Source organism: Protopterus annectens, chromosome 6.part1 (assembly GCF_019279795.1).
Source record: "Protopterus annectens isolate FY-2018-M chromosome 6.part1, PAN1.0, whole genome shotgun sequence".
Classification (NCBI taxonomy): Eukaryota; Metazoa; Chordata; order Ceratodontiformes; family Protopteridae; genus Protopterus; species Protopterus annectens.
The window spans coordinates 477,191,988-477,204,500 of record NC_056738.1 but is presented as its reverse complement, the minus strand read 5'-3'; the positions used below and the strand labels follow the sequence as shown (position 1 = coordinate 477,204,500).

At 38.5% G+C, this 12,513-nt stretch overlaps 1 protein-coding gene across 2 annotated transcripts in view; it reads right to left on the bottom strand.

Annotated features, from left to right (window-relative positions):
• The window catches only part of COL6A2 (collagen type VI alpha 2 chain), a 253,069-nt gene that overhangs the window by 128,326 nt on the left and 112,230 nt on the right, over nt 1–12,513 (bottom strand). For both annotated transcript variants that reach the window (XM_044075925.1, XM_044075924.1), the window contains exons 19-21: nt 10,070–10,120; nt 5,388–5,423; nt 2,301–2,363 (exon numbers count right to left, since the gene is read on the bottom strand). In XM_044075925.1, the coding sequence (XP_043931860.1) occupies nt 2,301–2,363; nt 5,388–5,423; nt 10,070–10,120 (150 nt within the window). The remainder of the gene's footprint in view (nt 1–2,300; nt 2,364–5,387; nt 5,424–10,069; nt 10,121–12,513) is intronic.

The following is a 12,513-nucleotide window of genomic DNA, read 5'->3' as shown; positions in this document are numbered from 1 at the left end:
AGATGTTGGCTAAAGTATAGTTCTGTTTCTTCACATATGTAATTGCAGTTTCTTAGATGTTTTAAAATATGCAAATCTGAATAAAGATAGATGTTTTATCAAAATTATTCAACCCATACCATGAAATTGTGAATTTTGCCTTTACAATATAGAGTAAATCCCCTAAAAATATTTGTTACAGTGGATACGTAGTCAAGTTGGCCTTCAGCCAGTATATTAACAGAACACAGTGCCCCATTATATACTAACACACTGGGAGTGTAATCACTATGACAGACTCAGCAATATTACTACTACCAAATGGAAATTTTCATAGGAGAAAGTATCTAATGCAGCATTTCTAGCTGCATGTTTGCATTTTAAGTCATTCATTGCTTTTGCATTTTAATATCACTTTGATATATTGCCCCTTGCAGTAGCATTGCAAGTACTGCCATAAGATTATCACTTTTTAAACTGATTAAAACTCCTAGGCATAAATGCCTCTTTTCAGGGTGAATGGGCATTTTCAGTTAAGTGATCTGCTAACAGTCATATGTTATACAAATTGGAAAGTGAAGGACTCAAACCCAGGATTTCTTGATAAATCTTTTTAACAGTCAACCTTAATTTCCTGCACTAAACTGTTTGTCTTTTCGGCTTTTCCTGGTTAGGGGTCGCCACAGCAGAACTCCGGTCCGCTAATGATTGGCAGTCGATTTTTATGGTGCCGAGTTGCCAGCCCAATGCCCAACCTTAAGCAAAGGCACGCCCATTCACGCATGTCTTTTGGAGGCCACTCGACCATGGGGAGGACATGCAGACTCCACACAGAAGGCACTCCGGCCAAGAATCGAACAGGAGAACCTTTTGCTGTGAGGCAACAGCACTACTGCTGTACCACCGTGGCTTTTTTAAATTTCCTGCACTAAACTACTAGACAAAAATGACTACATTATCTAATGTTCTCAAAGGTCATGTTGTTAATCACTGTTTCAGTTACTGACATCTATTAAATTAATTTTTTACTCAAATATCTAAGTACTCAAGTAGAAGCATTTGCAAAAGGTAGTAAAGACCAGAAAGAAATACAGTTTCCTTGAGGATATTTATAATTGTTAAGAACATCAAATGTCAGACTTGAAAATGCAATACTGGTAAATGATATTAAATGCAAATATTATAATGCATTCAAACTGGATTCACAATAGAAGCACATGTGAAGGAAAATTCTTCCTACCACCCTAATATACAGTGAAAGATAAAGTCATTATGTACAAGTTCTTCGTTCGCTATACCATAAAGGGCTGCCCTCCACAATGGAACTACGATTTGATTGAGATTTTTATATGTAATAATTATTGCAATATTCTATGGCGTAAAATTAAGTAATTATTCAATTATGCTCTTCTTGTTATCTGCTATTTAAAGCAATCAACTAGTGGAAGCATTGATTCTGATGAAGTCTAAACGTTAAAGACGAAAGCGCGCTCAATCAAATCACAATTTTTTGTTATGTAAATGTGTCGTCTTGTGGATCAACATTAAATTACTTTTTTAGCCTACCATTGTGTGTTGGGCATTCTATTTATACTGCTGGTGACTGTATCGTAGTTCCATTCTGGAGGGCAGCCCTTTATGGTATAGCGAATGGAGAACTTGTGTTACTAGTTGCGGTTTGGAGTAAAGGATAAAGTCATTATGTACCACACGAAGCAACTACTAGAAAACAGTATGACTTGGAAGAGTCCTGCTCTAAAGTGAGCTAGCTAAAGATCAGTATTTTTTAAGCATAGTTCCCTCACATATTAGAAGACAAACCATTATCAATACGGCAAACAAGATGCAAAAACTGTGTTGTTACATAAATAGTAGGTGCAGATACATGTGTATCATTAGGCCTGGAGTGAACACTTTGCAGAAGGTTAAGAATCTTTGACAAAGTTAACTGCTGCAAGATAACTCTGCAAAAGTGCAAGATTAGAGTCGTGACTAGTATGAAAGCAAATATATGTAAACCATAGATTCGGATAACCTACATAAAATTCATGCAAAATGAAAAGGGGTGTTTGAGACATCGGGCACTGGCTTTTATGTGATGTGATAACAGAAATAGAGAGAAGAAGTAAGCTACAAAGTAATTCAGTAACATATGCAGCTGAATCATTAGGTTTAAAAACACTGACTGCTTAATTAATTCAAAACACATTGGATGACATTACCAAGAGCTTTAAAGAGACTTCAGCAAACCAATAAAACACCAAGAAAATAATGACAAACTCAATTTCTTCACAAGTGCTGGTATAAAATCTTATACTTACTCCTTCTCCATAATTTCCTTTTGGTCCTGATGGACCCTTTCGACCTGCATTACCTCTTTGTCCCTGAAAAATTAATAGAAAATGTAAGAACCAATACTTATGCCATTAAACAGTTTCTTTAATTTCTAAGCTCTGTTTTGTGCTCAAGCCCATTAAGAAATTTCAGTCTGGCTTCACTATGATTGTCTAATGGTATAAAAAATGCTGACTTCACTGCTGTGTCTATGTATTGCATTTGCTGTGTCTGTCATCAGCGAAGCAAACAAAATGATTATAACAGAAGTGCAAAAATATAATCTAAAAATTGCAGTTGTCACAAACCTATCTGATGAATAGATTTGTTAAAAGATTAGAGACAGTGCTTAGCCTAGAAGCTGTTTATTAAACAGCTTCAAAATATGAGAAAAATCTGCAGATGTGGTAATCACATAACATTGTCAGAAGGAAAACCATGAAGTACCAGTGGTAAGTAATATTTTACCTGGGTGCAAACGTGTACTTAGCATATGAAACACTGCACAGCTTATATAAGGTCCATATAGCATGATGTGCACCAAAAGGTCTATACAAACACGGTCGCATCAATGGAATGGACAGCCTTCTGCCAACTATGCATCAAATGAACTAGGCAACATAACCTTAGCATGGATTGATGCATTCATGCATTCCTACTACTACTACTATCTAACCATTTAATGATTGATTTTATTTTACTTTATTACTTATTTTGATGGTTACTACTACATTTAGATTCCCAGCATCTCAAATAGCTAAAGCTCTTACTTTCCACAACACCACCAAAGAGTGTCAGGATACCACAGACAGACTTCTTGGCTGCGTGCATCTTGTCTCACCAGATGGAAGATCTCTTACCCACTGGGCATGAATACTTCCACAAATGGAAAGTAAACAGAAAGGCAGAGGTCATCATACTGAAGCCAGCTGTGTTCTTTGCCTTCAGCCTTGCCGTCTCCTATCCTACTTTGATAAATCATGGAAAGAATATGCTTGGAAATGACCTGTCAGTCAAAAAATATGCAGGTGCTGACTGGGGAATCCAAATCTAAGACTACAAGTTTCTATTCCTTAGCAACTCATGGCTCTATTATATCTGATAGAGGAGTAGGGATCTCCTACTGAAGTAACCTATCATGAGAGGGTTCTACTGCAGTTGAGAGGGTTCTACTGGAGCAGGGTTCTATACTTACATGCTAATTGTGCACTCCAGACTGATGCTGTACATTGTCTGTAGTAACAGTACTTTGGGAGAGCACGTAAAGTTTCAGTACAGGACAGCACTGTACACTTTACCCTGGTATGCTTCCTGCTAGAACACGCATCTAGAAGAAATAATTCAGTGTTCTATACAAGTGGAGGGCTTTAGACACCGTGAATCATTCCTGCCGGTTGTGAAATACAGGAATGACCAATGCAATTTAGAAAGTTACTGAACTGTATTACATTTCTTATACATTCTGTCACAGAGGCTTCATACTTTGTGACTGATGTTCTAAGTTACAAAACTACAGAGACCCGATATATTAGGAGTCAAAAGTTAATGGCCCGTATAGCAGTTGTCACATTTATGCTGACCTGATATGTTAGGAGCATAAACATGATGGCCTGTATAGCAGTTCTCACAGGAACAGTTATGCTACTGCTCTGATGGTGTGCTGTAATAACAGTGGTACCTTTATATGGGTGTCTTTATGGAAAAGTTAAGTGGTGCATGTGTGCCTGAGTCTGTCTGCATGAGCATAGGTGTTTTATCTATTTCTGTATCTTTATTTATGTGCTTCAGTAAGTGTGTGTGTGTGTGTGTGTGTGTGTGTGTGTGTGTGTGTGTGTGTGTGTGTGTGTGTGTGTGTCTGTGCATTCCATAGTGTGGTTATATTGTGCTAATACTAGTGCACTAGGAGAAGTTAAAGCAGTTATTTTACATATTAGATGGCTGTCAGTTAGCATTTACATTATCAGCATGCACTAGTGTACAGAAATCCCAAACACAATAGTTGATATCACTTTGTCTTTTTTTACACAAAGTGTACATCAAGGATGAAATATGGTTATGAAAAAAAATCACTCTGGATGTATTTTGACATTCAGGCTGAACTGTACTTTTTTCTGATTAAAATGCAACTGCAAGTGAATATTAGAGACAGACTTTATTTGGTGGATGTGCCATCTGTGTATATCATTATATTCATCCTCCCTTCATTCCCTTTTCACTTTTTGTGTCATATATATAAGAAGCAAGCAGCTTAGTCACACATACTATCATATTCATAAGAAAAGGATTTATTAGTGTTAATGGGATATATTTCCATTTTGTCACTTTACTAAACACTTGAAATAAAAAAAAAAAAATGTAAATAATCACTGACTATGGAACAACCCTTCTCTGTCTATTTCTAAAATCTACCCAAACAAGATGTTCTCATGAACAAATGGTAAAAACAGGACCATGACTGGTATCAGCAACAGTAACCAGAGATTCCAAGTGTATCACAGTTTAATATGAGAAGATGAACATCCTAAAACTGGTTACCAGTTTAGGAGTAGAAGCTAAGTAGTTTCTTCTGAGACATGGGCATGGGTATTATCGAATCTGCAAGGATATGCAAAGAGAGGTGTTTCTGAAAACTGCTGGTGTTCATGAATACCCAGAATGCTCAGAGTCACTTGAAGTGTCACCATCATTGACAAATAATGCAGTGCTGTTCAAGGGTAAAAACGTAGTGGTGACACAATCTAGTGAAACATGAAGTAAAAAGCTACTGATCATAAACTACTATGTCCTGAGAAACTCTAATTGTGTAGGTGCAGCAAGCTTTAAGAGTTTGTACGTATGGAAGGGAGTTTTCTTTGTTGAGAGATGTACTGACTTCAGGTTCTGTAAAACATAGGTAGGTGTGCATATCACTATATAAAGAAAAAAACAATAAAGAAAAACAAACTACTCTTAAGCTGCACCGTTTGTTTCAAAACAAATCGCAATAACTACAATTTCAAAATACAAGGCCAATTTTGCTGCTCATTTTCTGGAGTATTAGTACAAATTTAATTTTTGACACTAGATCATCATACCTGTGGTCCATCAGGACCTTTGTTTCCTCTGTCTCCCTGTGGAAGAAATGCAAGAGAAATATTAGAATACAGTAAGGACAAAACATAGTTCATACAACCAAAAACTTAGGTACATGCAACCAGTTCTGAAGTCTGTATTATGCAGCGACATTTAAATCTTTCACGAAACGGGATGGCCTAAGTCATTATACTTCAGAATTCCACTATTCAGACACCAGCAGAAAGACTAGTATGAACTTTTTCAAAGGCTCAAAAACAAAGAATAAAAATAAAAAGCCATTACAACAAAACACTGGTAATTTATTGTGTGTGAGTGTGTGTGTGTGTTTGTGTATATGTATATATATATATATATATATATATATATATATATATATATATATATATATATTTATATATATATATATATATATATATATAGGTTCATAGGTTCATAGGTTCATACTAGGCTATCTGCCCGAGGGCATTTACAAGCCTAGCCCATAGTTTTGTGGCTTACGCCACCCCTTTAGTATGGGGAACTATACCCATTATTTTGCTGTGCCTCTGTTGAGCAGTGACACTGAGGTAATCCCTGGGGTATATCTGCGATCTCCCATCCATTGGTCAAGATTTCTCTTGAACAAGGCCAGGTGCTCTGCCTCACATATACCGGGATTTTATTCCAAAGCATAGGGAGTCTTTGGGTGATGAATCTATCCCTCCAGCACGTCCTATTAATATCCGTGTCATGGTTTAAGTCTCCCGCCCTTGTGGCTCTGACAGATCTAGATTTTTTGAGGTGAAGCATATTCATCAAATCTGGGTTTGACATGGCCTTGTATGTTAGGCAAAGGTCACCTCTGAGCAAGCGGTAAGCGACTGAATAGAGCTGGAGTTCTTTCAGTCGGGCAGCATAGGACAGATGTTTGAGACCCTTTATCCTTTTGGTGAGGAACTTTTGTGGCCTCTCCAGCTGCTGCAAGTGTCGGGTCAGATACATTCCGAATGGGGCATTGTACTCAATCATTGGTCTGATGAGTGATGAGTATAGGGAGACTATGACCTCCCTTGATCTAGATGAGAATCCCTTCATGATAAGGTGGGCAATGTAGAAGGTCTTCCTAACTACTTTAGCTACATGGGTGTCGAATGACAGACTACTATCAACCTGGGTCCCCAGGTCCCTGATAACTTCTTCTGTACTCAGTGGATTGCCACCTATTTGGTAGCTAGGGGTAACCTTGTTTTTCCCGAAGGGTATGACTATGCATTTTTGGCATTTAACTTTAGGCCATGGCTCTGGCACCAGTTATCCGTTTCTGTGAGACCCTTCTGAAGGATATCTGTGTCAGATGTGTTTTCTACTATGGCGCCAGTTTGCAGTCATCTGCAAACTTTGTCAGCCATAACCCTCCTGTGTTTGCTTGTACTGGAAAAGTAGATGCCAAACAAGAGTGGGCCCAGGACTGAGCCCTGTGGTACACCACTTGTGACAGGCTTTGAGTATGACATGGCGCCAGCAACTCTGACCCTGTGGGTTCTGTCACTCAGCCAGTTTGCAACCCATCTTGTGATGTATGGGTTAACATTTAAGCTGATGAGTTTTTCAATGATACCCGTGGGGTATTGTATCAAAGGCCTTCGCCAGATCGAGGTAGGCTGTATGGACTGCCTTTCCTCATCAATGGCTTTGGTGACTGTTTCAAAAGTCAACCAAGTTTAGAAGGCATGATCTGCCTTTGACAAAGCCAAACTGGGATGGATGCAAAGTCTGCAAATTCCCTATGTCTTTATTTATGAGGTCCATTATGATCCTCTCCATGGCTTTGCAGATAAGGCTTGTCAAGCTAATGGGCCGGTAATTTCCAGGGTCGGTGGAGGCACCGCCTTTGTGAAGTGGGACCACAGTTGCAGTGCGCCACTCCTGGATCCAGAGGTAAGACTATGATTAAACAGCTGTCCTAGCTGTGGGTTTAATTCCTCGTTGAGTTCGTGGAGCACACAGCCGGGGATTCAAGAACCTACGTTCCACATCCTACATAATGTTAACTGAGACATGGTTTAAAGTTGTGGAGAGCACACTAGCAGTGCAAGGCTATAATGCCTTCCACATACTTTATTACCAGCTATACAGCTCAAGGTTGGTCAAACCAGGTCATATATATATATATGAGGTTTGCTATCAAAATGTTGGAAAACAGTTACATGAACTTGGAAGGTCAAAGGGCACTCTTCCAAAGTGTCAGAACTTCAATTTTTAAATGATTCAATCCACAAGAGCAAATGCACACTAGCATTCGCTCTTGTGGATTTGTCACTTTGAAGGGAGATCTTACTATAGTGGGGATTGGGAACTTTACCGTTTCCCTTACTGTAGTGTGATCTCGGAGTTTGTATATATAAATAGCAGGGGGGTAAGCCCCCCTGCAAAACCTTCATAGGACATAACAGGAAGTCCAGGTAGTTTCGGTAAAGTTGACATTCCTGAGTTGTTGACATTACTAAATTACCAGTTTTGGTTATGTGATTGCTTGGTATTTGGATTTTTACGACATTTCAGGCTGGGTAAGTGATCACTCACACAAGCTTTTGATGGTAAACTACATATACATATATATATATATATATATATATATATATATATATATATATATATATATATAAATGTGCCCCTCACCAAGTGGCTCCTTAGGCAGCCATCTAGTTTGTATATATGTAAATCCTGCCATGCAGGCTATCAGTCATTAGGCTGGTAAATTTGTATATCTGTTTTTTTTTTTTTCACAGTGGGCTATTAATCTCTTCTACATATTAATTATTAGCAATCCCAGACATTAGAAGAATGCTCATCTACTTTCAAAATCATGTAAGAACTGTATGTCTCACACAGCACAAGTAATTTATGACTGCTGTGCTACCGAATGTGCTCACCTGTGGGATACAGTCCACATATGATGCTGATTATTGTTTTACTCTGGTCACCGTGGTGAGCCACAGGTCAGGTTAGAATAGATGACAGCAGGTATCATTTTAGCAAACTTCTTTCACTGCAACATATTGATAGCAGATACAGTTGGGCTGTACCAGCTGCTGATGTTCCTGTAGGAGGGGGTTTACATTGTCGACCGTGAGTGGGATCTCAAGGTATTTTAGGTGGCAAGGAATGTGGGAGTATGCAGTTATAAATCCTGAGATAAATTCTATATGAACTGACTTCTTATCTATATACAGGTACAGATGCTTCAGATGATAGTGTCGCTGGTCAACATCTGTTTAGTCATTCCAGATGGTCAACAGATGTGCTAGACTACAGAATTTTCAGAGCTTGTGAATATTCCCTTTTCTCAGTTTTGCACAATCTGAGAGTTAATATATACAATTAGTAGGAGATGTGTGGCACATCCTACACACACACACACACACACACACACACACACACACACACACACACACACACACACACACACACACACACACACACACACACACACACACACACACACACACACACACACACACACACACAAAACCACACACACAGGGGTGCAGGGGGGGCATAACCCTATTAAAATTATGTTTTCTAATGATTTTTGTTAAGTTTTGCATGTACTGAGGTTGATTTTTGGTGCATGCATGCTATTGCGTCAACATTTGCAAGCCTAGCCAACAATATTCCCTGGCTTACGCCACCCAAGAAAGTTATTTTCTTGTGTCAGATTTGTGTTTTTGACATATTGTAGTTTTCATTTTAGCTAAGGAGCACAAATTTCAATGCAACCTTAAATAATCCTTTATATTGGGTTTATCATGTATCTTTTAAAAAAAAAATCATCTGACAATGGTAGGCACTGAGGCAACAGGTTGCTTGGCAGATGTGATAAAATAACACAATGCCGAAGGGAGAGAATTTATACAAATCCCATGCATTCTATTTCGAAATTTATACCTCAAGCTCCCAAGCCAAACGGCATTCATGCATCCATTTTCTAGAAGAATGATTTGTGGAATTAAGGTACATTGCAAGATGTGTATACATTTCCATGTTCCACCATTATTCCGTGCTCATCTCTTATTTTCAAAATAACGGCTGTCTAATCTAACAAGATAGAGTGAAAAACAGCCCCTTGCAGATTAAGAGCAGACTTGTGAGATAACTACATCTTGCCTTCCAGAAGTTAGGACTACATTTTTATCAGTGCTCTTCCTTCTGCGCCATCTAGCACAACACACAGTCAACCAATTATTTGTATATTTAATCCAGAAAAATGCATTAAGCCTAAATGGCTTGCTTGGATTGACATTTCAAAAGGATAAGTTTCTGTGACTTAGCAGGGACATTACAACTTTTGGTAATTTGTCAAATGTGATTCAACAAATCGTGGTTTATCAAGTCATTGACATTAAGTTGTGTGGAACAGATTTTCTACTTGGCAACAGACTTGTTAGCCTGAAATTAGTATAAATTATAAGTATTTTTTATCTAAAATGCAGCTGTCTCAGAGATTAGTACATTAACTAGAAAAGCAGGAAGGTGAAAGGCACAATCATGAAATATAAGAGGTCAAGACCCTATGAATTTTTGTTCAATTAATAAACAAGGAACTTTGTACATCTTTATTCGCGTAAAAGTATCTTCCCATTGTGGGATTCAGGTATCCCAATTTAGATGATTACACTTAAATATTGGTTCAAAAACTTACTGGAGATCCTCTTCTTCCTGGGTAATTAAACCCCCGGCGGCCTTTATCACCCTGAAGGGAAAAAAAGTCAGTCAGTAAAACAATCAACTTATTCTTCACAGATATAACAGTTAAGAACTTTTTTTGTCATGTTTTACAATTATAGATCTTAAATGAATACAATACAGAACTGTATAATCTCTGAAGTTCCATCAATGGTTATATTTACTAATTATATGTAAAAAATGAATATATTTATTGTTTCTGAAATCCCTCAGAAGTTGTTTGTTGGGGTAAAGCTACACAAATTCTGTGTCAGACATTAACTTACTAAAATGAACATTTGGTTATATAATCACTGTCATATTGTTTGTGAAGTGGGTCACCCATTATGATGACCTGAAAACGTGGTTTCAAAACCATGTGTGGACTGAGAAATAAAGATCCTAGCAAAATATATGACCTAGTGGCAGACTTGTTTCTCATATTTGTGTTGGCATGTGTGTGTGTGTGTGTGTGTGTGTGTGTGTGTGTGTGTGTGTGTGTGTGTGTGTGTGTGTGTGTGTATGTGTGTGTGTGGGGGGTGTTGTAACCCCAGTAAAAATGATGACACATCTCTGAAAACTGAGTGATCCTGCACCTCTGTTTAGAATGTTAAACATATGATGGGGACCCTACACAGATGTATTATAGGCCAGTGCAGAATAAGCCATAAAATGTACATGACAAAAGAGATAATACAAGACAAAGTGGGCATTGTAGTATAGATAAAGAGCAGTGGTTAAAAGGTCATCTCAGAAACAGTGCAGTGATGAAAAGAGATCTGGATAAATAAAGAACAGCTTAATATAAGCCGGGGTCACACAGAAGCAGCAAGTAGAGGTATGAAATCACTGAGCTAATCCCACGCATGAGGTTTTGAAGGTCAAAAAATGTTCTAAAAGGCAGAATATGCAAATGAGAAGCCTCTGTAAAAATACTCCATGTAGGGTGTTCTTGTTAATGAGGATGGACAAAGGCGTTAAATATGCTCCTGGCTGCCAAAAAGTGTGTCAAGGAGCTCATGACCTTCTTCACTACATTATCTAGAATTGTTTGATTGCTAAAGACAGGGAGCTGAAAGGGGTGATACTGTGGGGCAATCACATTAAGATGGCACAAAATCTCTTTCCTTCTGTTCAAAACAAGGTGAGTGTATTAGGAAATCAGACAGAGGTTCCTGCAAGCGGGAAGTGCCACATGGCTTATAGCTCAATAAGCTTGTGGTAGTGATGAAGAAGAGGAAAAGGAAGAGAATGATGATGAAAACGTTTGCAGAAGTAACGAGAATAAAATAGGATATGACATTCTGGAGTATTCAAAACATGCAGGTATTAGTGAAGAAAATAGGACAATGGACGTTTGTCTGTGCAGGTGGGATAGTGTCAGTGATACATTATAAAACAAAAAGATCAGATTGTGAAAAGCAAAGAAAAAAACTAATGTGTCCATCATGGAAGATACAGACCAATGGCCACCAGGAGAAAAGGTCATTCATGGAGAGGATTGAGAATGCTGAAAGAAAAGGAAGGGAGGTGACAACACTGGATGTATTGCAAGCTGTGGAGCACAGCTGGATGAAGCAGTGGAAATTCAACCAAGGCTGTAAGGTCTGTAGCCCAGTAGTGGAGGCAGAGGCAGGATTTTGTGGAGCCTAGAAGTAGCATAGTGGTTGATGTTAGATGTTCAGAGGCCGGAAGTTACTTTTTGGGACAGAGGATAAAGACATGGTGCTGTGTGTATAATTTAAAGTACAACATGGCAAAGAAGAGACGGCATGCAGCATTTTGGACATTGATTACATTTGTTAATTTTATGCATTCCCTCATGTCTTGGACTGAAGTTGAGAACAGCATGTAAAGTCAGCAGTGAAAGAATGAAATGTGGAGGGTAATGAAGGAGAACTGAAAAAATGTTATATAATGAGCGTCAGTATGGTAGTCGGAGTCAGTGGAAGCAAAGTGGTAAAGAAGGCATTGGTGTGCAGATGTCATTCTTCAGCAGTGTCAGCAGCAAAGGGGGTGTATGTGGGGGGTGTACAAGAGGGAATATGGAAGTTTGTGGGGGAGATGTGGAGATCTGCAATGGCAACAAATGTTATGTGAAAAATGTCACCTATGACGTCAAGTGATGTAAGTGTGTGGGGAAGGTTGACATTAAAAGTCATGTGACAGGGTGACTCTAGAATGAAGGCCAGTAGAAGGCCTTCATAGCAGATTGAATCATGGGGAGGACCCTTGCTTAAAGAGGTGTAGTTTGCCAGTGACACAAGCAGAGAAACAGTGGGCCTTGTCATTTGGTGAAGTATCAATGTTTTTTTTCAAGCAAATATTTCTCCATATGTTAGGTTCACAGCTGAAATGTGGTATGTGGGCTGTGCCAGCCATATGCATAAATGTTTTGGTTATAGCATGCAGCATGGGTAT